We start from the raw sequence: 23,104 nt of genomic DNA on the forward strand, positions 1-23,104 counted from the left end.
TCATTTAACTAGTATTTATTGAGCATCTGTTCCATGTCAGGCCCTGGGCTGGGCCCTGGGATTCCACAGAAGGCAGGACAGACGTGACGCCTGCGCTCACGGAGTTTCCCTGTAACAAGGAGACAGGCGCTCCGTGAACTTCCTGGGACCAAGAAGTTAATGATAACGAGAGAAGGGCTGTGAGCAGACAGCGTGGGGGGCGTCGGAGCCTGCGAGGGGCTGAGCTGCCCTGGAGAAGCCTTTTTAGCTGAGCCCCTGGAAAAAGCGAGTCGGGGGCGGGGGCAGGAGCTACCTGCAGAGGGAACCGTCTCAGGGAGGAGCTGATGGAGTCCCCGTGGAGAGCTCGGAGGGCGAGGAAGGCGTGGGCTGAGGTCACCCAGGTGAGGGTGGGCCCTGCTGGGAGCTCAGCAGCCGCTGGGAGGCTCCAGGCTGGGAGGGATTCTGCCGCCCTCTGGTGGACACTGAGAAAAGTGTAGGCGGAAAGGTTATTACACCAAGTAGCTTTTATTTTTAAAAATCAATTTTTCTGATTTTTATTTATTATTTATTATATTTTATTGCATTTTAGGTTTTGGGGTACATGTGAAGAACATGCAGGATTGTTGCATAGGTACATACATGGCAATGTGTGTGCAGAGTTCGCGCCAAGGGCTCGAGACAGCAGCGTGACTCGCCCCAGTTTGGCTGCAGGACCTATCTGCACTCCCCATCTCGAGGGCTGTCAGGTGAGACAAAAGGCCGCGGGCTGAGTCACTGAAGCAACAACAGAATGCAAAGCAAAGGTCTGCAGTTTACGAGGACATTGTGCTGTCTGTTTCCATGTCCCCATCAGTCTCTATGTAAGCAATAAACTTGCTGCAATTGAGATGCCTAAGAGGAGCAGAGACCTCTGCCCATATTTTCCCTGGAACTAAGCCTTTGTTTTAGCTCCTGATGAGAAACAGGTTTAACCAGCCACCTTAAGGGCGCCATTGTATCTTTGAAATGTAAACTACTATCACAAGCCCCCTTAAACTGCTTTCTGAGCGGATATCACAAGCCCCTGATAACTATTTTTTATGGAGTTTCTATTTCCTTTCTGTTTACCCCTTTCTTTCTACTGAGATAAAGTAAATGTAACAAGAAAAAAGGTATAAAAGCTGTAACCCACAAGAATAAAGACGCTGTGCTGTGCTGTGCTATGCTGTGCTACACTCGCTGCGCTGCCTAGCCCTCCAGACTCCACTTTCCTGTATTCTTTCACTTCCGCGCACTCTCTCTCTCAGGTTGAACGAGACATCTACGTTGGCAGTCTTGGGGACTCCCACAGGTCAGTAGCCCCCCGGCAGACGTGCCGGACCCCAACAGCAATGTAGTTTGCTGCCTCCATCCCCATCACCTATATCTGGCATTTCTCCCCACGTTATCCCTCCCCAACTCCCTACCCACCACTGTCCCTCCCCTAGTCCGCCCCCACAGACCTCAGTGTGTGATGGTCCCCTCCCTGTGTCCCTATGTTCTCATTGTTCAACACTCGCCTATGAGTGAGAACATGCAGTGTTTGATTTTCTGTTCTTGTGTCAGTTTGCTGAGAATGATGGTTTCTAGGTTTGTCCATGTCCCTACAAAGGACACGAACTCATCGTTTTTTATGGCTGCATAGTACTCCATGATGTATATGTGCCACATTTTCCCTGTCCAGTCTATCATCAACGGGCATTTGGGTTGGTTCCAGGTCTTTGCTATTGTAAACAGTGCTGCAATGAACATTTGTGTGCATGTGTCCTTAAAATAGAATGATTTATAATCCTTTGGATATATACCCAGTAATGGGATTGCTGGGTTAAATGGAATTTCTATTTCTAGGTCCTTGAGAAACCGCCACACTATCTTCCACAATAGTTGAACTAATTTACACTCCCACCAACAGTGTAAAAGTGTCCTATTTCTCCACATCCTCTCCAGCGTCTGTTATCTCCAGATTTTTTAATGATCGCCATTCTAACTGGCGTGAGATGGTATCTCAATGTGGTTTTGATTTGCATTTCTCTAATGACCAGTGATGATGAGCATTTTTTCATATGTGTGTTGGCCTCATATATGTCTTCTTTCGAAAAGTGTCTGTTCATATCCTTTGCCGACTTTTGAATGGGTTTGGTTTTTTTTCTTGTAAATCTGTTTTAGTTCTTTGTAGATTTTGGGTATAAGTCTTTGTCAGATGGGTAGATTGTAAAAATTTTTTCCCATTCTGTTGATTGCCAGTTCACTCTAATGACTGTTTCTATTGCTGTGCAGAAGCTCTGGAGTTTAATTAGAAGAAAACTTAGGCAAAAACCGTCAGGCATAGGCATAGGCAAGGACTTCATGACTTTGTTCATAGCAGCATTATTCAAAATAGCAAAAATGTAGAAACAAGCCAAGCAATATGTCCCAACGCACATCTCACGTTCAACTGTAATTCCCAGTGGTGGTGGTGGAACCTGGAGGAAGGGGACTGGATTATGGGGCCGCGTTTCCCCCTTGCTATTCTCTCGATAGTGAGTTCTCATGAGATCTGGCGGTTTGAAGGTGTGTGGACTTCCCACCTCACTCTCCCTCCTTCTCCTGCTCCCGCCATGCAGACATGCCAGCTTTCCCTTCACTTTCCCCCCATGATTGTAAATTTCCCAAGACCTCTGCAGCCATGTTTCCTGCACAGCCTGCAGAATCGTGAGCCAATTAAACCTCTTTTCTTTATAAATTACCCAGTCTCAGTTATGCCTTTATAGCAGTGTGAGAACAAACTAATACACCAAGTTCATCCATCCGTGAATGAATAAACAAAAGGCTGAATCCCATACTTACAAATGAATGGGATTCAGCCTTAACCAGAAGGGAGGTTCTGATGGGTGCTTCATCGTGAGTGAGGCTTGAGGTCTTTCTGCTAAGTGAAATAATCAGACTCAGAAAGACTTGTACTGCATGATTCCACTTATCAGAGGTGCCTAGAGTCAGGAAATGCATAGACTGAAAGTGAAAAGGTGGTTGTCAGCGGCTGGAAGGAGGGGGAAGAGGAGTTGGTGTTTAGTGGGTACAGAGTTTCAGCTGGGGAATATGAAAAAGTTTTGGGTGGGGATTGGCAGTGCTGGTGATTGAACAACAACCTTACTGTGCTTCCTGCCACTGGATGAACACTTAAAAGTGGTTAGAATGGTGAATTCTATGTTATATGTATTTTACTGTAACTTACAATGATTCCTATTGATTTGCATAAAGCTTTGCAGGTTATGAACAGCACAGCTGGCCACTGGGGCTGGCCTGGGGCCAGAACCTCAGTGCAGAGGAAATAGGGGTGAGACACAGTGTGGGAAGTAGAAAACTTCCTTTTTAAAGTTTCCCTTTTTGTTAAAGAATAAGTGTGCTAATAACTTCGTTAAGCCCTATCCTATGTAGCTGTTAGACATGTCATGCTTACAGGCATGTAGTATGTTCTATGTCCTTGTACTTTAACCAAGATATCTGTGCTGGACATGCTCACAGGCATGTACCAGCTTTCCATTGCTTTTACCTGTTTAGAAAAGTTTTAAGTTGTTAGGCAATCGGGTTTTAGTTTAGATTGTGAGGTCTGGCTCCAACCAACGGTCACAGCAGTAGGGCTGACCCCAAATACATAAGGGATAAATTTGTGTGTTTTCCTTTGTTCATTGTACTCTTGTGGCAAGACAGCTAGTGAAGGTACCCGCCCTGCAGTCCAGGAAGTAAAAATTGTGTTGCTGAAAGATGCTTTGTCTCAGTGCTAATGTTTCTTTGCAGCACCGAGCATCTATTTTCAACACAGGCTCTTCATGCCTGCACACGTATATGGATACACACGAATGCAAATTTCTGAGCCATGTACATATAACATCTATTCAGGAAGTTAGACAGAAAAAGGAAATGTAATAAGCTGAAGGATGAGGGTAGGTGGGGCGGCTGCTCAGGAGGACTGTGGAGCCCACATCACCCAACCTTAGAGGCCTCTCTGAGCAGCTGGAGTGCACCCCGGGTACTTGGGAGCTCTGGAAAGAGGAGCAGGAGACGGAGAAAGATCATCTCTGACATAGGGAAGAAGCTGGCTTGGATGCTGGTGGCCCCCATGGAGATAGGGAGACCCAGGGAGACCACTGCATTCATTCAAGGGAGAATGGGTGGTGGCACAGACTCAGGTGGAGGCCACAGGATGCAGAGGACAGGACACAGCAGAGAGAGATGCAGGACATGGAAGGGACAGAAAGGAGTGACCACCAGACATAAAGGACAAGGACAGTGGAAGCATGAGAACGTCTGCTGGGTATCCGGCTGAGGGGTCAGGTGTCCAGGGTGCCCTTCCCTAGGGGAGAACCCCAGACAGGAGCCGACTGGTAGGAAACCGCTCAGCTCACTCCAGCAAGAAGCAGAAAGGGGACTGGTTAAAGAGCACGGTAGGAAGGTTGTCAAACTCCAAAGGACCCCACGAAGCCGACTTGGAGGCCACTGGGCCCAGGGCAAGGACCAAACCACAGGCACAGGACAGCTTCGGTCAAGATCTTCCGGCCACTGCAGGAGGCAGAAACCACACCCTGCACCCTGCACTGCTGAGGCTGGCCCTGGAGTCCAGAAGATTCTGGGCCGCCACCCCTATCCCCATTCAAAACAATAAAAACAAAACCAAAATCAAATTGGTGCCGTGCGCCCTCTGCTTCCTGGTGCTGCCCGGGATCCCGAGTCTTTCATGGGAGCAGCTGACAGGGAAAGCCTGGGCCCGTATCAGTGGCCCTCCTACAAGAAGTGCCGGGAAAATTAACTTTCTGGCTTCCTCCCTGGGAAGGCAGAACATTCCCCACATGTCCCAGGGGTGTTTAAAAACTGCAGGACAGCCAGAGAACACACATCATGTTCCACCAGGAGTTCCCGGCAGGACGTCCCCGTGCAGATGCCCATGCCAAGGTGGGTGTGTAAGCTGAGGAGCTGAGAAGCCGGGTCCTGCCTAGAGTTGAGATCTGAGAGGCGTCAGCACATGGAAGGGAGGGAAGCTCCGATGCCACGAGGCTGGGAGATCAGATGAACCAGGAGAGGCAGGACCAGGAGGGACCCCGGGGAGCAGCCTCCTTTAAAGCCTGGGGGAAGCAGCTTCAGAGAAGCTGGAGTAGCTTGGGTGGGAGGGTGTTGGAAAAATAGAATTAAAAAACAGTTTCTGCTCAGCCCAGAAACCCCCCTCACATATGCAGAAGTAAAAGAAACCTGTCTTGTTACTGAATAAGCATTAAGCCAGAATGTGATGCAGTCTGCTAAGAGATTACCAAGACAGAAAGAAATCCCACCCTTGCATTCAGCCAAGCAGGTGCCACCCGTTACACACAAGGTCTCGAGATAGTGACTCGTCCCCAGGTGAGAGGACGTGACAGCACCATTTGTCACATGCAGTTCATCCTAAATTCACCTGGCAACTGGGTTGATTCTCTGTGTAAATTGGCTTTATCCACAGGAAAAACAAACCTCTCTTATCTATGACAGGAGGTAGTTTTGCAACTGGGAGTGAGATGCCTCCAGAAGTGAGGTTCTTTCCTTCACACAGAAACTGAGAGACAGCGCGCTCTCTGCCCCATGCCTGCCTTTCAAAGAGAGGGCTCCCAGGGCCTTGAGGAGAACAGTTCTGGGTTGTACAGCAGGTAAGAAGCTTAGTAGGCTTTAGAAAGCCTAACATACATCTCCATGGGCAGAGAAAGGATTTTTGATTACACCTCTTCTAAAAAAACAAAACAAATGCTCACCAAGTCCAGCCTAGGCATTATAAAAAAATCCCATCTCCATAAAAAAATAATTAATCAGTGAGATGTTGTGGTATATGCCTGTAGTCCCAGCTACTTGGAGGGTGAGATGAGAGGATAGCTTGAGCCCAGGAGTTCAAGGCTACAAGAGAGCTTGGATGGCACCACTACGCTCCAGCCGAGGCGACAGAGGGGGAATCTGACAATCAATGATGAATGAATGAATGAATGAATGAATGAATAAAATATCAAATGCTGTGAAAGAAAAGGATCTCTTTCCCTTTTTGTACCAGGCTTAAAAACATTTTTTAAAATTTGTATTTACCTCACAGAGGTTATTCCAGGAGAAGTGGCCTTCGGTGTCAAATGAACCTGAGAGTCCCTGGCAGGTTTAGCAATAAAGGAAGACGCTGATGACAGTAAAAGCAATGTCAGAGAAAGGGGAAGATGGAAGTGGACGTGGACGAGTGAGCAGAAGGTGACAAATGGAAGCAAAGAAACGTTTCCAGACCGTTGAAGATGCTTGACCTAGAAGAAAGAGGCGGTGGATGGAATGGAAGCTCAAGGAAGTCACTCGAGTAGAGGGCTGGTCAGAGTCCCTGCAGAGGGGCTGTGGAAGGCTGGCGGGGCAGGCGGCCCCACCCTGTGTCACCCTGAGGAGCGTGTGGTCACAGTGAAAAGCTCAGTTGGTGTCTGGGATCAGCGTCCGGAGAAGAGAGGTGGATCTTCAGCTCTGCAGCCCTCCCCCCGCACACTCTGTCCCTCTCCCCTGCTTTTCCTGCACTCCATGGTCTGGCTCCCATTTAGGTCACGTTTTCATTTCTCTGCCGCTCTTTCTCTTTTCTCCTCTTTTTCTTAACCCCTGTCTTCCCCTTTGTACCTTTTTGAGTCCCACTAGTAGAATTTAAACAGCTTTTCAAGTTGGTTTTTTTGTTGGCAGAAATTGACTTAGGACCCCACGTGAATAATTTGGAAATTAAATGAGTGTAAACTGGCTCATGTCTCTGTAAAAAAACAAAGAAAATCTACATTCCAATGCTTTCTTCGTCCACAGTAGCCCACAGTTCCGCTTTTTTTTTTTTTTCCAGTTACTTGCCATTAATTTTTAAAAGTTTGTAACCTGGTTACAAAAATATGATGGAGGAAAAACCCTTCTTCCTGTAAGAGGAAATCAGACTTGACTAATCCCCATGCTGGCTTTGAAGAAGTAAAATCGGGGAATGATAAATTCGTATGCAGTAAATATCACAGAGGTGGAAAGTAAGCAATAGGCGGTAGAGGGAATAACCACAAATTATGAAGGAACGAGCCATTTAAACCACAATAGAATTATAACAGAAATGAACCACGGGCTCACGCCTGAAATCCCAGCACTTTGGGGGCCAAGGCAGACAGACCATTTGAGGTCAGGAGTTTGAGACCAGCCTGGCCAACATGGCAAAACCCCATCTCTACTAAAAACACACACAAAATATAGCTAGTCAAGGTGGCAGGTGCCTGTAATCCCAGCTACTTGGGAGGCTGAGGTAGAAGAATTGCTTGAACCTGGGAGGCGGAGGTTGCATTGCGCTGAGATGGTGCCACCACACTCCAACCTGGGCGACAGAGTGAGACTGTCTCAAAATAGAGAAAAAAAAGAAAAAGAAAAGAAATGAAGCTCAGTGCTTCCCAGTAAATTACTCCAGTTGGAGTTGCAAAATATCATTCTCAGTATCTCCTGAATGAGAAATCAACAATGTAAGAGCATGTATGTTTCAAATCCAGTGTATTATTTTATGGAGCTTTTCACAAGCTCCAAAAGATTCATAGTGCAGAACTGCAGGTTCTAGAGAAATTCCACGCCTCCTCCTGCAGGTAGTAACTTCATTTGGAAGGCAGCTCTTGGCTTATATCTGGGCCCAGTGCAATCAAGTTCAGGTCCTGGTGCTGAGCTACCAAACTATAACTTGGGGCATGCACAGCAGCCTCCAGCATCCACGGGGCTGCTGAGTATGGCGTCAGCACTGAGCAGGTCCGAGGTCAGCAAGTGTCTCAGGCTCCCGTGGCTCCCAGGGGACCTCTCCTCCTGCCCCTCTCTACCACATCTGTGAGCTCCTGGGAAACCCTATGACCTCGTACAGAGGAGGAAAGGGCAGACCAGGCTTATGGATGGGTCCTCACGGTGAGCTGGCACCCGGCAGAAACAGACAGTAGCTGCCTTAGTGCCCATTTCAGGTGGCCCTGAGGAATGATGTAGGGAAATCCTTCAGGTGGGCAGAGCCTCAGGGGTTCTGCAATGAGGGATGGACTTGGGTCCATTGAATGTACCCAGAGTGGGCCACATAGTCAAGGACTTGAAGAGAATAAGAGTAAAACTGAGGCAGGGGTAGACACAGGTGCTCCTCTGGGGATGGGCACAAAGTGTGAGCTTTGCCGTCCCACCCTTAAGCTCAGAGCAAGTCCTGTGATGATGAGGTTCTTGGTGTTTGGTGGACAGTGTCAGGCAGCCTCTGTCCCTCAGTGTTTATTCAGGGGATCTAGGTGCAGATGGCCACATGGACAGGGAGGACTGCCATGGAGCTTACCACAAGTGGACCGAGTCTCCCAGGACTGACCGGTAGGTACCCAGCCCTGCCTGGGGTAGGCAGATCCCGGGGCTCAGCCCCTGGAAGGCGTCATTTTACAGCAGGACTATGTGACCACTGCAGACAGGCTGGCCACACAGGACACGTCCCATCCTGGAGGGGACTGAGCTTTGTCCTCACAGGGATACGCACACACTGAGGGTTCCAATTGGCCTTCCCTGGACTCTAGGACAAGACCATCCAAGACTCACTCCCCATAAGAATCAAGGTTTGGTTCCATGGCAGTACCATCCGGTTTGTGTAAGTGCACCCCGTGATGTCCCTACTGCCGCAGGAACAGCAAAATCACCTAACAACACACTTCGCACAACACATCCCCATCGTGAAGCAAGGATGACTGCACTAACCTCTCCTGCAGCTGCTCAGATGGGGTGAGCCCCCTGTTTGTGGCAGGGCCCCTCTCAGGGTATCCTCCCCTCCCTTGTCATGGCGATGCCCAAATACCCTTGGCTGGAGCACCCTGAAGGCTCTGCTACCATCCAAGCTGGTTTAGAGACGTGAACCAGACCAATAAAGGGCAGGCTTTGAATGGTGGTTTTCTCATCAGGTTCCTCTCGTCCCCCATGCTAGATCGCTGGGTGTCCTGCTGTCCCTCACAGTGAGAGATCCCAGCACCGGGAGAAAGGACAGGCTCTTTATTATCAGATACACGCAGCCACTCTCCAATGTCCCCTCTCCCATAGGGCAAGTCCGGCTGCTCCGGGTCCTCCCCAGTGTCTTTATTAGGTGAGCAGACGTGAATGGTTGTGTGGGGGGAAGATAATTCATGGACAGGCTGGGAAAAGAATTTGGTGTCCAAGGCCATGAGGGTATGAGGTCAGAAGGATGCTTGGGTGTGGTGGTCAGCAGGGGTGAACAATCATAGGGGAAATGAAGTTAGCAGGAAGGACAAAGCATCCCCCACCACAGCGCCAGGGCCAGCGCCAGCCCCAGCCCCCATGTGAGAGACTCCAAGCCCCCGGTCCCACCTCCCTGGGGCTTAGGGACAGGAGGCTGCTCATCACCCTTCTCACGCGCAGAGAAGATCCCGATTTGCCTGGTGTGGTTCAACAAGGAGCCGGAAGGTTGAGCCACGCAGCCCTGAATGCTCACTGTGGTGACCACCCCACCTGGAGGGGGCAGACCAAGTCAGAAACGACACCAAGTACAGCCCAGCCAAATTCATAAACCTGGGAGTCCAGGCCCCAGCCCCTCCTCCCTCAGACCCAGGAGCCCAGGCCCCCAGACCCTCCTCCCTCAGACCCAGGAGTCCAGGCCCCAGCCCCTCCTCCCTCAGACCCAGGAGTCCAGGCCCCAGCCCCTCCTCCCTCAGACCCAGGAGTCCAGGCCCCCAGCCCCTCCTCCCTCAGACCCAGGAGTCCAGGCCCCCAGCCCCTCCTCCCTCAGACCCAGAAGCCCAGGCCCCCAGCCCCTCCTCCCTCAGACCCAGGAGCCCAGGCCCCCAGCCCCTCCTCCCTCAGACCCAGGAGTCCAGGTCCCCAGCCCCTCCTCCCTCAGACCCAGGAGTCCAGGCCCCCAGCCCCTCCTCCCTCAGACCCAGGAGTCCAGGCCCCCAGCCCCTCCTCCCTCAGACCCAGAAGCCCAGGCCCCCAGCCCCTCCTCCCTCAGACCCAGGAGCCCAGGTCCCCTGTGTCTTCATCCTCAGGACCCCGCTTGCAGTACTGACCTCCTGAGAGATGAATGTACCCATCGTAACAATGATCAGCACCCCTGGGGCAGGTCATTTTGGGGGAGTCAGATGAGCAGGTTCCCAAGGGCTGTATACAGGTAGGACACTGCCGGTCTCCTGGGACAGGGGCAGCTGGGGAGCGGAGGGAAGGTGGGAGTGCAAGGCTCTGTGCTCAGAGCAGCCACCCACCTTGGGCCCGAGTGTCTGTGTGTCTGGGCCTCGTCTCTCCACAGCCCTGGATGCCATACCTTGAGGAGGGAGAGAGTTCAGCAGGACACTGCTGCTGCTGGCTCCATTGCACAGGCTGGAGGAGCAGAAGTGGGAATAGGAGGCCACGAGCACCCCATGAGGGCGTGAGTGGATAGAGGTCGTCTGGGAATCCTTAGCCCCAACAGCACTGCAGCCTTTGCTCCCCACCAGGGTTGATGTGAGTCCTGAGGGTGAGAGGGAAAGCTTGGCTGGGGGACCCGGTGGCTCCCGGGGCAGCAGGGGCTCTGGAGCTGGACCCTCTGCCCTCCACAATACCCCCCAGCAGAGGGTGAATGCAGATACCCTGATCACAACTGCATGGGTCATATTTAGCATGGGGTGAAGACGGAGGCCGGGGCTTAGGTCCTCCCCAAAGCTCTCCCTTTGCCCAGTTCTCTTTCAAATGTCACCTTCTCCATGAGTCTCCCCTGAGCAGTCATCTTAAAATTGCAGCCTTCAGGCTGAGTGCAGTGGCTCACGTCTGTAATCCCAGCACTTTGGGAAGCCAAGGCAAGCGGATCATGAGGTCAGGAGTTCGAGACCAGCCTGGCCAACATGGTAAAACCCCATCTCTACTAAAATTACAAAGCTTAACCAGGTATGGTGGCACATGCCTGTAATCCCAACTACTCGAGAAGCTGAGTCAGGAGAATCGTTTGAACCCAGGAAGTGGAGGTTATAGTGAACCAAGATCATGCCATTGCACTCCAGCCAGGGCAACAGGGTGAGACTCGTCTCAAAAAAAAAAAAAAAAAAGGAAAAAAAATTGCAGCCTTCACCTCACTTTTCCTGTCTCCCTTTCCTCGCCAGACTTCTCTCCAGAGCTCAGATCCGCATCCCCATACTTCGCTCCTTTTGTTTCCTGTTTCTCAAGGCATATAAAGCTGTAGGAATACAGATGGCATGGAATCTGCAGCGCCTACAAGTGCTGGATAAACATCTCCGGAATGTACGAAGAAGCCACTGAGATTCCTCAGTGCCGGCACGGTTCTCCGCCCTGCGCAGGGATTACCGCATACATCATCACCTCTACCCAGAAAGGTAGACACTGTCATTGTCATTGCTTCACGCCCAGTTTTCTTCCTTTTTTTTTTTTTTTTTTTTTTTTGAGACGGAGTTTCGCTCTTGTTACCCAGGCTGGAGTGCAATGGCGCGATCTCGGCTCACCGCAACCTCCGCCTCCTGGGTTCAGGCAATTCTCCTGCCTCAGCTTCCTGAGTAGCTGGGATTACAGGCACGCGCCACCGTGCCCAGCTAATTTTTTGTATTTTTAGTAGAGACGGGGCTTCACCATGTTGACCAGGATGGTCTCGATTTCTTGACCTCATGATCCACCTGCCTTGGCCTCCCAAAGTGCTGAGATTACAGGCGTGAGCCACCGTGCCAGGCCACGCCCAGTTTTCTTAGGAGGGACCCAAGATGTGGAGAGAATAAGAGTTGGATTGAAAATTGCAGATGTGAGCCAGGCACAGTGGCTCACGCCTGTAATCCCAGCACTTTGGGAGGCTGAGGTGAGTGGATCATGAGGTCAGGAGATGGAGACCAGACGGACCAACAAAGCAAAACCCTATCTCTACTAAAAATACAAAATTAGCCAGCTGTGGTGGCACATGCCTGTAATCCCCGCTACTCGGGAGGCTGAGGCAAGAGAATCGCTCGAACCTGGGAGGTGGAGGTTGTAGTGAGCCAGGATCGTGCCATTGCACTCCAGCCTGGGTAACAAGAGCAAAACTCCACCTCAAAAAAAAAAAAAGAAAGAAAGAAAAAAGAAAATTGCAGATGTGAAGAGAGCTGAGCAGGAAATTCAGGGGAAAGGATCGGGGTGGGGGAGGGGTGGGTGGAGGGAGCTGCTGGGGACTTGGGACAGGTGTTCACCTTCTACATCAGGCTACGCACCTACATCTACCAGCAGCAGCGTCTCCTGACACACCTGCCCAGCCCCACAAGTCTCGGTGTTAGTTGTGGTCCATTCAGTGGGTTCTTGGCTCAAGTTCTTATGCTTCTCAATGGTGACACCTCGATAGCAGGTCAGAAAATCTGGGGAGAGGAAAACCAGGGTCTGTGCAAGCCAGGAACCCACCATGTCTGTCATCCAGGTCCTGGGCTGGGGAAGGTGATCATGCTGTTGAGTCACACTCCAGGTGACCTGACCATGGAGTCCCTCAAGCACAGATTCAGAGGGGACTTGGGAGTCCAAACCCCACCTGCATCGTTCCCTCGTTTCTGCCTGAACACCTGCAGGGACGTCCTCTCACACCTGTGGGAATGGCCATTCCTGGCTTCAGGTGTGAGAGCAATGGAAGCTTCTCCTTTTCCTCTGCCCGGCTCTGCTTCCCCATCTGAACTTTAAGGTCCTCATTGCAATAATAAATTCAGAATCTGAAACCTTTCTCGTATCTTTCAGCTGCAAAACTCTATGTTCCAAACAAAAGATGCTGCCCTCTGCGCCTGGCTGACGTCATTGCTTCCCACAGACCCACCCATCTAAGGTCCCAGGGGGCTCAGCTCCTCTGGGATGCCTCACAGCACCCCCACAGTAGTAGGGATCACAACGGCACCCTCATTTGCAACAAGGGAAACAGAGGCAGTGTTGCTCAGTAGCTGCCCGTGCCACTCAGCTTGTGAGTGGCAGAGGTGGGCTGGGAACCTAGGGACTCTGGACCCTCAGGGTCAGTGTTGGGGGCAGGAGGGAGATGTACTGATGACCATCCTCTGCTACCCTAGCCCGGAGGCCCTCAGGGCTTTAGTGTGTGGCCCCCGCCTTCCCTCATGGCCATCACAGAGCAGGGGGGATGGGTCCCTTGATGCAGGGACTCCTAGACTGAGCCCCCAGCTTCTACTAGCACGTGGGACCTGCAGAATGGATATTGCCCAGGAGGGCTGCTCATTTGCATACTTCACGGATGATGAAATCAGAATCACGGCTCCTGCTCCCTTCTCCCACCCTTCTCTCCCCGCCCCCATCACCCCCACCTTGATCTGTGCTGGTTTTCCTGAAAACGGTGGTGTTGTCTTTGACCACCTGGTTCCTTCCCACCGTATCCCTCAGGAAATCTTGCTGGCTTGAGCTGTGTAAAATCTTCAGAACCCAACCCCATGTCACCACCTCCTCTGCTTCCATCGGGACCAGGGCCCCTCCTGGGCCACTGGAAGGGCTTAGAATTTTAATCTCCAGAATGGGAACCTCCTGGAGTCTTCAGAGCAGAGGAGTCACAGGAACTGACTTAGGGTTACCCAGCCTCCCTCTGCCTGCTGGGTGGAGAAGGGAGCGAGAGGAAGAGTGGCAGGTGGGCGCAGGGAGAGCCTCAGGAGGTAGGTGTGTTTGGCATGGTGTGTGTTCCGTGTATTTGTGTTTTGTTTGCGTGTGGTGTGAGTGGCATGCCATGTGTGTTGTATGGATTGGGTTGTGTGCGGTATGTATTGCATGTGAGATATATTGAGGGGGAGAGTATGTATGCGTGGTGCCTGACATATAGTGTGGACATGACACACACACTGCATGTACATATAGTGATTGTGCAATTGTGTGATGCATTTGTGTGTGTTGTGTGTGTTGTGTGCTCTGTGTGAAAATTGTATTCCATGTGAGGTATGTCAGGGGCATGGGGAGCATGTGTGGTATGGGATGTGTGGTGTGTATGTGGCATGGTGTGATGCATTGGTGTCTGCTGTGCTTATGATGGGCTGTGTGTGTGGCATGTGTTGGGTCTGATTTGTTTCTGAAATACCTTCAGGATTATCAGTGTCACCTGGTCCCAGAGACCAGGGCCAGACCCTAACACCAGCATCAGTCAAAAGGAAAGGAACATGTCTCAGACCCTGCCTTTCCCTGCTCCACAATCTTCCATGGCTCCCCAGCCTTCAGGAGAGGGTCCACCCCTGAGCCTGGCTTTTATGTACTTGAGCGACCACCAGGTTCCCCACTTACCTCCCCCTCCGCCACCAGTGTCCATTCCAAAGGCACACCAGGTCCTTTCCTCCTTGGCCTCACACCTGCTGTTCCTTTGACTTGGATCAGCTTCCTCTTCAATGCCCACACCCACCCTGTCCACCTGGAAAACTTCTAATCACCCCCAATCCCCACTGTACACCCTCATCTCGATGAGTCCTTCTCAGGTGGAGTGAGGGACTCTTCTTGAAAACAGCAGGCTCACTGCCACCTCCAGTCCTCTGCAGATGCTACACACTGTTTCCTCTGCCACCAATGTCCTCTTCCTCTTCTATCATGAGCTTCAGGTCATCTTTAACACACAGTTCACAGGCCACCTCCTCTATGAAGCCCTCCTTAACTCTCTATGCCCCAGGACATCAGCATCTTCCTCCTCTGAGCTGCCCTAGGCCCCACATCCCTGTTTGCCACAGCCCTGATCACCTCAAGCTGTGACCATCTGTGTCTGTGGCACCTCCCCCTCCTAGTCCCAGAAGTCCTTCAGGTAAAGACAGAGTCTGACTCCTTGGGGGGGCCTCCTGGGAGCGCTGCATGCCCTCACTTGAGCAAACACCTCCTGGTACCCTTCCTGAGCTGGCACCTGAGCTACCCAAGGCCGGAAACCCTGGTGCCAGAGACACCAAGCCCCTGGCCTCGGGCTCCCAGCCTAGTCAGAGAGAAAGAGCAAATGCACAGAGAAAGGTGTGCAGAACTCACACAACTCCAGTGTGGTGTGGGCAGACAAGGACACTGAGGCTCGGGCAGGGAAGACTTTGCTTTTAGGAGGGAAGCTATGATTCCTGTAAGACCTCCGCCTCCCTGCCCTGGCTTCCTGGTGCCTTGGAGCACTTTTCTTTTCTTTTCTTTTCTTTTTTTCTGAGATGGAGTTTCACTCTTGTTGCCCAGGCTGGAGTACAATGGTGCAATCTTGGCTCAGTGCAACCTCTGCCTCCCAGGTTCAAGCAATTCTCCTGCCTCAGCCTCCCAAATAGCTGGGACTACAGGCACCCACCACCATGCCCAGCTAATTTTTGTATTTTTAGTAGAGACGGAGTTTCACTATGTTGGTCAGGTTAGTCTCAAACTCCTGACCTTGTGATCTGCCCACCTCAGCCTCCTAAAGTGCTGGGATTACAGGCATGAGCCACTGCACCTGGCCGCCTTGGAGCCCTTCTTATGGAGAAATTCCCTGGCACTCTCTTCCAGGGCAGCATCTAAATGGGCAAGCAGGGACCCTCTCAATGTCCTCGTTTAACTCTTGCTTTCTCTGTCACACATGAAGCACCCTTGATTTTCTCTCTGATGTTCTCTCCTGTGCAGGCAAGGCTGCTGGGGCACTCCAGCACCACAGGTGGGGGCGGGGGTGCTGAGGGTGGTGGAGAGGTTAGGGTGGCCTAGGAAAGTGGGAGACCTAGGGTTACCCAAGGCCAGGAATGTGGAGACACTGAAACGGAAGCAGCCCAGCACTCCCAGCAGCATGAGAGCCAGCAGGGGCCCCAGCACATGCAAGCAGTCCACCCTGCACCCTCACCTTTCCCCTTCCGGCTTTGGTGCTGTGGCTCTGGATGCCTCATGGGACTGCAGGTCTCAGTCATACCCACGGGCCCAACTTCCCGGGTCCCATTGAGCAGGTTGCAGCCTGGCTGGGTCATGCATCCCTGGACTCTCAGATTGGAGGAGATGCCCCCTGCAGAAAGCGGGGAGAGAGGGAGAGTCTGATGCTGTCCTGAAGACCACCTAACCCTCAGAGGCAGGCATAGCTCTGGAAGCCAGGCCCACCCTCCTCTGGGTCTCATGCCGTGCCTCAGCTCACCCTTGCTCCCAGAGTCTAAGACCTCGGTCCCCGGACCTTTCCGTTCAGTCCCCCAGGGCCCCGATGTGCCAGGGTTACCTCCTGTGAGCCTGAGGAGTCCATCATAGCAGTCTGTGCTTCCTCTGGGGCAGATCTCTTCTGTGCTCTCCAGACAGACTTCCGGAGACAAGCAGACTGGGCACCTCAGGGACCCTGGGTCTGGGGAAGTGACACAGAGTGAGGGGGCACTGAGAGGGCCCCAGATGTGATCAGATACCTTCTCTGCACCCGCTTTTGCTGGCCTCAAGAGTCAACCTGCTCAGTCTTCCCAAAGGGCCTTTCTGCGGCTCCCCTCATGGGATCTGGCTGTGGGAAAATAAAGAAGTGTAACCAATGAAAGAGGAGGGCAGAGAGAACAGGAGGTCTGGATAAGGCACCTGGGGCTGGGTACAGAAGGGGGTCTTGGGGGCGGCCGCGCTCGGTGGCTCATGCCTGTAATCCCAGCACTTTGGGAGACCAAGGCAGGCAGATCACAAGGTCTGGGGTTTGAGACCAGCCTGGCCAACATGGTGAAACCCTGTCTCTACTAAAAATATGGAAAAAATTAGCGGGGTGTGGTGGCACATGCCTGTAGTCCCAGCTACTCGGGAGGCTGAGGCAGGAGAATCACTTGAATCCAGGAGGCGGAGGTTGCAGTGAGCCGAGACTGCACCACTGCACTCCAGCCTGGGTGACAGAGCCAGACTCTGTCTCAAAAAAAGGTGCAGGGGGAGGTCTTGGGGGGCAAGTGGGGTAGGCAGGGTGGAGGAGGGGGCCTGTTGAGGCCAGACGGAGGCTCAGACATGGTCAAGTCTGAACCTTTCAACAAAGTCTGAGACACAGAGGCAGACTCTGGTCATGGGAGCCAGTGAGTACCCTGGAAGGAGCCAGTGGCTTCACCTCTAAATGCGCTAAACCTCTAAGAACAGGAAACTTCTGAGCTCACAAGCTGTTCCAATAGAAGAAGCGAAAAACATCTCCCCAGACTCTTTAGAACACCAGCCATAGAAACTTCAAAGTTACAGGTCAATCTCCCTTAGGAAGAGGAAATGCAAAAAACCTACAGAGACCTTGTTGAACCAAACGTAACAGAATACAAGAAGAAAAAAAAGCAGCAGCCAGGATCACCCAGTTAATGGTGGTTTCAAATCCGAAATCACCTGTTTGCTCTTAGAAGCGGAGGGGTGCGAGGAGTCCTGGGTGGGATGGGTGGGTGAAAGGATCAGGAGTGAGTGGGGAAGGAAGGCGAGGTGCGGGGCGGCGGCCAGGGAGCAGTCAGCGGAGGAGTGGAACGAGCCAGGAGCAGGACAGCGAGCGAGGGCGGGACGGACTCTATAACCAGCCCTCTGCACTCAGCCGACCCCCCTCCTGGCAGCCCCTCCCTCTCCTCCCGCAGGTACCTGCTGGTGGCGGCGGGGCCCAGAGCGGGGCGGAGGTGATGAGGTTGTTGCAGCGGTCCTCCTGGCGGCACACGTGGGTGTAGGAGGTCACGGAGAGGCCGGGGCCCATCCGGTGCTCAGTGACGCGGGGCGCCTGGTCACCGGCCTGAGTGCAGCCCTTGGAGAGCACCACGCTCACGTGGGGTCCTGGACCGAGAGAGGGAAGCAAGCAAGGATGGAGGTCAGGCCTCCGGGGTCCTGGAAGGAGACGCTGCAACGTGGCGTAGGCTGAGAGGCTGGAAAGGGGATCACCGGGACCCGAGGAGTCGCTCCTCCCGGGGAGGTGGCTCCCGAGTCCCAGCACAGAGTTCCAGGGGCCGAGTGGGCAGGGCCTTCTCACCGCTCTCTATGAACACCAGCGTGTCCTGGCACCCCCAGCCGCCGGCGCAGGTGGTCTCCTTAGGGGTCCACGACAGGGGCAGCACGGATACATTCCACACACCATGAATTGTTCCCAGCTGGCAGACCAGCGCCTGCCCTCCTGGAGTGGAGAGAGCAAATCCATCTCAGCACGGTTCCCGTGTGTAGCCTCCAGGAAAGTCCCCTCCAGGCTAGGGTCATCGCTTACCTGGCAGTGGGAAGGTAACCCCCAGGAGGACCAGCAGGAAGACCGGACTCATGACCTGTCTGTGGCTGGCACCGTCTTGTTGCTTTTTCACCAGGAAACAAGTCCTTTATACCAGCTCTTAAGCAGCCAGTCCAGGAAAGGGTGGGGAGGGGAGGGCCTTTTAAAGAAGCCTGGGCCCCACCCTGAGTCTTAACTGCCCCAACGGCCTATCAGGGACCCCCTTTCTTCCTCAGCCCCCCCCCCCGGGTCCAGGCCCCCAGCCCCTCCTCCCTCAGACCCAGGAGTCCAGACCCCCAGCCCCTCCCCACTCAGACCCAGGAGTCCAGACCTCCAATCTTCCTCCCCTAGACCCAGGAGTCCAGGCCCCCAGGTCCTCCTCTCTCAGACCCAGGAATCCAGACCCCAGCCCCTCCTCCCTCAGACCCAGGAGTCCAGGCCCCCAGCCCCTCCTTTCTCAGACCCAGGAATCCAGACCCCAGCCCCTCCTCCCTCAGACCCAGGAGTCCAGGCCCCCAGCCCCTCCCCCCTCAGACCCAGGAGTCCAGACCTCCAATCTTCCTCCCCTAGACCCAGGAGTCCAGGCCCCCAGGTCCTCCACAGTTAGAAACTGTGGCATCTTGACCCTAGGGTCCCCCTGGTTCAGACTTCCAGCCCTCTTTCCTCCTGAGCCCAGCTATGTGGATTCCCACCCCCACCCAGTTTCTGCAGTAGTTTGGAAAGGCAGTTTCCTCATTTCTCATGGGCTCCCTGGCCACCCCTGTACCCCAGGTGGGGAAATGGCTCAACTTCCTGTGGGGAAGTTGTGCAGTGGGCATTGGCTTGTCCCATGTCTTCCTGCCTAGTTTCTACCCTCCACTGGCTTCCGACTTCTCCGTTCTTTCTCTTTCCTTCCTATATTGCTTTTCTTTTGGTTCCCTTTCATGCCTTTCTCTCATGCTGTCTCTTCTATTCTCTACCCTCACAGTACAACATAGGACCCAAGTCTCCAATTTCCTACCACTGGGAAAGACTCAGCCAGAGGCTGCGTGGAGACTGAATATCTAGGAAAGAGTTATGGTGCATTTGGAAAATGCAGATTTGATTTGCTGGAAGTGGATGTGGAAAGGCACTGGTGTGCCAGAAAAACACATTTTCAGAAAAACAATTCCCACAATCCTACCCTGTGGCCGGGTGTGGTGGCTCAAGCCTGTAATCCCAGCACTTTGGGAGGATCATGAGATCAAGACCAGCCTAGCCAACATGGTGAAACCCCATCTCTACTAAAAATACAAAAATTAGCCAGGCATGGTGGCGCATGCCTCTAGTCCCAGCTACTCGGGAGGCTGAGGTAGGAGAATCGCTTGAACCTGGGAGGCGGTGGTTGCTGTGAGCCAAGATCATGCCACTGCACTCCAGTCCAGAGACAGAAAGAGGCTCCATCTCAAAAAAAAAAAAAAAAAAAAAAAAAAAGCCCACCTTGTGGTGTTGCCTATTCCTGTGGTGTAAATACTCACAGCATGTCTAATTTTAAGCAACAGTTTGCCATCAGGGTTGATGAAATCCCTAGCTATGAAAGCAATGGCCTTTCCAGGCTTATACAAATCAGCTCTAACACAATGGGGAGGAGGAAGACAGGAAGGAATCACGGGTATCTGTCAGTGACCGCAGAGGGAAGTTGGGGGGAGGTGTCTGTGACGGAGAGAGGAGAAGCAGAAGAGGGAAGGCAAGAGCAGGAATAGCAGAGAAAGAGAAATGAGTGTGACTTGCAATTATATGCTTATTTCTGACCTATCTATACATTTTATCTTTGTGTTCGTAAGTTTAAATATTTGCCATACAGGCAGGGATGTGTTTGTCTCATCTCCTGCTATGTCTCCACCACCTACAAGGCAGAGAATTTTTTTTTTTTAGAAACAGAGTCTCACTCTGTCACCTAGGCTGGAGTGCAGTGGTGCAATCATAGCTCACTGCAGCTCACTACAGCCTCCATCTCCTGGACTTAAGCAATCCTCCCACCTCAGCCTCCCAAGTAACTGGGACTACAGGTGCGCACAGTCACGCCTGGCTAATTTTTGTATTTTTTGTAGAGACAGGTTCTCACTATGTTGCCCAGGCTAGCCTTGAACTCCTGTTATCCTCCATCCTTGGCCTCCCAAAGTGCTGGAAGTATAGGCATGAGTCCCCAAGTCCCAGCCTCAATAGATATTTATTGAATGAATGAATGAATGAATGAAAAGGGGAAGACAACAGCAGAGCCCTCACTCCATTTCTACAGGTTGTGCACTGTAGAAATCTTGCCCCCTCCCCAGCAATTCACGTTGTCACTGTGTGAATGGTGCCCTGGAATTGTGCATAACCTGAAGCAGTGTCCTTGATGGAAGAGGGAAGGGAAGGGTGGGCAAACAGGGTCATAGGTACTCAATTAAATGTGTCACTTTCACATACATGTGGCCAATAATCATGTGAAAAAAAGCTCAACATCACTGATCATTAGAGAAATACAAATCAAAACCACAATGAAATACAGCCTCACACCAGTCAGAATGACTATTATTAAAAAGTCAAGTTCGAAACCAAACTGGCCAACATGGTGAAACCCCATCTCTACTGAAGAAAAAAGGGGCGGGGGGGGCGCAGTGGCTCAAGCCTGTAATCCCAGCACTTTGGGAGGCCAAGGCGGGTGGATCACGAGGTCAAGAGATCGAGACCATCCTGGTCAACATGGTGAACCCCATCTCTACTAAAAAAAAAAAAAAAAAAAAAATTAGCCAGGGGTGGTGGTGGGCTCCTGTAATCCCAGCTACTCAGGAGGCTGAGGCAGGAGAATTGCTTGAACCTGGGAGGCAGAGGTTGCAGTAAGCTGAGATTGCACCACTGCACTCCAGCCTGGGTGACAGAGTGAGACTCTGTCTCAAAAAAATAAATGAATAAAAAGTTAAAAAGTAACCCATGCTGGCAAGATTGCAGAGGAAAGGGAACTCTTAGACACAGCTGGTGGGAGTGTAAATTAGTTCATCCATTGTGGAAGACAGTGTGATGATTCCTCAGAGACCTAAAAACAGAAATACTACTCAACCCAGCAATCCCATTACTGGGTATATACCCAAAGAAATATAACACGTTCTATTATAAAGACACATGACCATGTATGTTCACTGCAGCACTATTCACAATAGCAAAGACATGGAATCAACTGAAGTGCCCATCAGTGGCAGACTGGATAAAGAGAATGTGGTACATATATACCATGGAATACTATGCAGCCATAAAAGGAATGAGATCATGTCCTTGGTAGGAACACGGATGGAGCTGAGGTGGGTGGATGCTTGAGCTCAGAAACTCAACACTTCTGACTGTGTGGACTTTGGCCATTCACTCTCCTCTCTGAACTTCCTTGTGTTCTGTAACAAAAGGTTACCTGCACCCGATGGTTTGTGGTAAGGATTAAGAGCCTTGCGCCACCCAAAGCAGCTTCTCAGCAAACCATGAACACGGTGATCACTATGAGCCCTGACTCTGCTTCGGGCCATTGTCTGAGCGCTCATTCAGGCATGGCCACAACAATGAGAGAGAGCCTATTTTTAAAATTTGTTCTATGTTTTTAAATTATGGATTCGGGGGTGGGGGTCCATTTGCAGGTTTATTGCATGGGTATATTGCATCACGCTAGGGCTTGGGCCTCCACTGAACTCAAAACTCAAATAGTGAGCATAGCACCCAACAGTGGGTTTTCAACCCTTGCCTTCCTCCTTCGCTCCTGCCTTCGGGAGTTCCTGTGTCCATTATTCCCATTTTTATGTCCGTGAGTATCTAAGCTTTAGCTCCCACTTGAAAGTGAAACACGCAGCATTCGATTTTCTGTTTCTGTATTAATTCACTTAGGATTATGACCTCCAGCTGCATCCATGTTGCTGCAAAAACCATGATTTGATTTGATTTTTATGGCTGCATAGGATTCCGTGGTGCACGTGCACCACGTTTTCTTTATCCAGTCTTCCAGTGCATATTTCGATGGATCCCATGGCTTTGCTGTTGGGGATAGTGCTGTGATAAACATGTAAGTGCGGGTATCTTTTGATAAAACAATGTCTTGGCCTTTGGGTATATTTCTAGTAGTGGGATTGCTGGATCGAATCATAGGTCAATTTTAATTCTTTGAGAAAGAGAGAACCCATTCATTGCCCAATTTTATTGGTGAAGAAACTGAGCCCCAGAGGAGCTCAACAACTGCCCAAGACCACACAGTGTGGTAGAAATACCTGCCCAGCAAAGAAAGACCTGTGCTCCCCTTCCAGGGCATAGGGATGAGGTTCAGTTGCTAGGTGGTGACTTCCTAGCCAGAGACCATCATTCCCAACTCCACCCAACCGCGTGAGTAGTTCCCACTGATGAAATGTGGGCAGAATTGACTTCAGGTCACCTCTTTTTTTTTTTTTTTTAATGGAGTTTTGCTTCTGTTGACCAGACTGGAGTGCAATAGCATGATCTTGGCTCACTGCAACCTCCGCCTCTGGGGTTCAAGCAATTCTCCTGCCTCAGCCTCCTGAGTAGCTGGGATCACAGGCATGCACCACCACACCCAGCTAATTTGTATTTTTGGTAGAGGTGGGGTTTCTCCGTGTTGGTCAGGCTGGTCTTAAACTCCTGACCTCAGGTGATCTGCCCACCTTGGCCTCCTAAAGTGCTGGGATTACAGGCATGAGCCACCACACCTGCCCACTTCAGGTCACTTCTGAGCCCCAGTGTGGTTAAGAAGCAGAAATGCCTTCTCCTTCTCCCGTTTATGGGTTGGACCTTGATGTCAGGGTAAGCTTGGAAGTGAGCTGCTGGCTCTGTCCTGCAGAACCTGGCCGAGCAATGGATGAAAGGAGTATTCAGACACAGCTGTGCAGTGTAAGAACAGCTAGGGGACCGACCAGTTCTAGTGGCCTAAGTGCAGCAGCCCCGACAAGCTGACGTTGTTGCTTTTATTCAGTGCAGACATAATGCCAAAAGCTGGATCCAAAACAATCTGTGGATAATGAACAATTATTGTTCCCCTTTTCAGGAAGCAGCAGTCACTTGACAGTCAGT

At 51.7% G+C, this 23,104-nt stretch overlaps 1 protein-coding gene across 1 annotated transcript; it reads right to left on the reverse strand.

Moving 5' to 3' along the window:
• Positions 1-8,988: 8,988 nt before the first annotated feature.
• Positions 8,989-18,133, reverse strand: CD177 (CD177 molecule). Its single transcript, XM_008988127.5, has 9 exons — positions 18,053-18,133; positions 17,825-17,965; positions 17,446-17,631; positions 16,106-16,225; positions 15,746-15,901; positions 12,183-12,323; positions 10,286-10,471; positions 10,035-10,169; positions 8,989-9,477 (listed from the first exon to the last, which is right to left on the reverse strand). The coding sequence occupies exons 1-9, from the start codon at positions 18,102-18,104 to the stop codon at positions 9,245-9,247; spliced, it is 1,350 nt and encodes a 449-aa protein (XP_008986375.4). The 5' UTR covers positions 18,105-18,133; the 3' UTR covers positions 8,989-9,244.
• Positions 18,134-23,104: the final 4,971 nt, after the last annotated feature.

This window comes from Callithrix jacchus, chromosome 22 (assembly GCF_049354715.1).
Source record: "Callithrix jacchus isolate 240 chromosome 22, calJac240_pri, whole genome shotgun sequence".
NCBI lineage: Eukaryota > Metazoa > Chordata > Mammalia > Primates > Cebidae > Callithrix > Callithrix jacchus.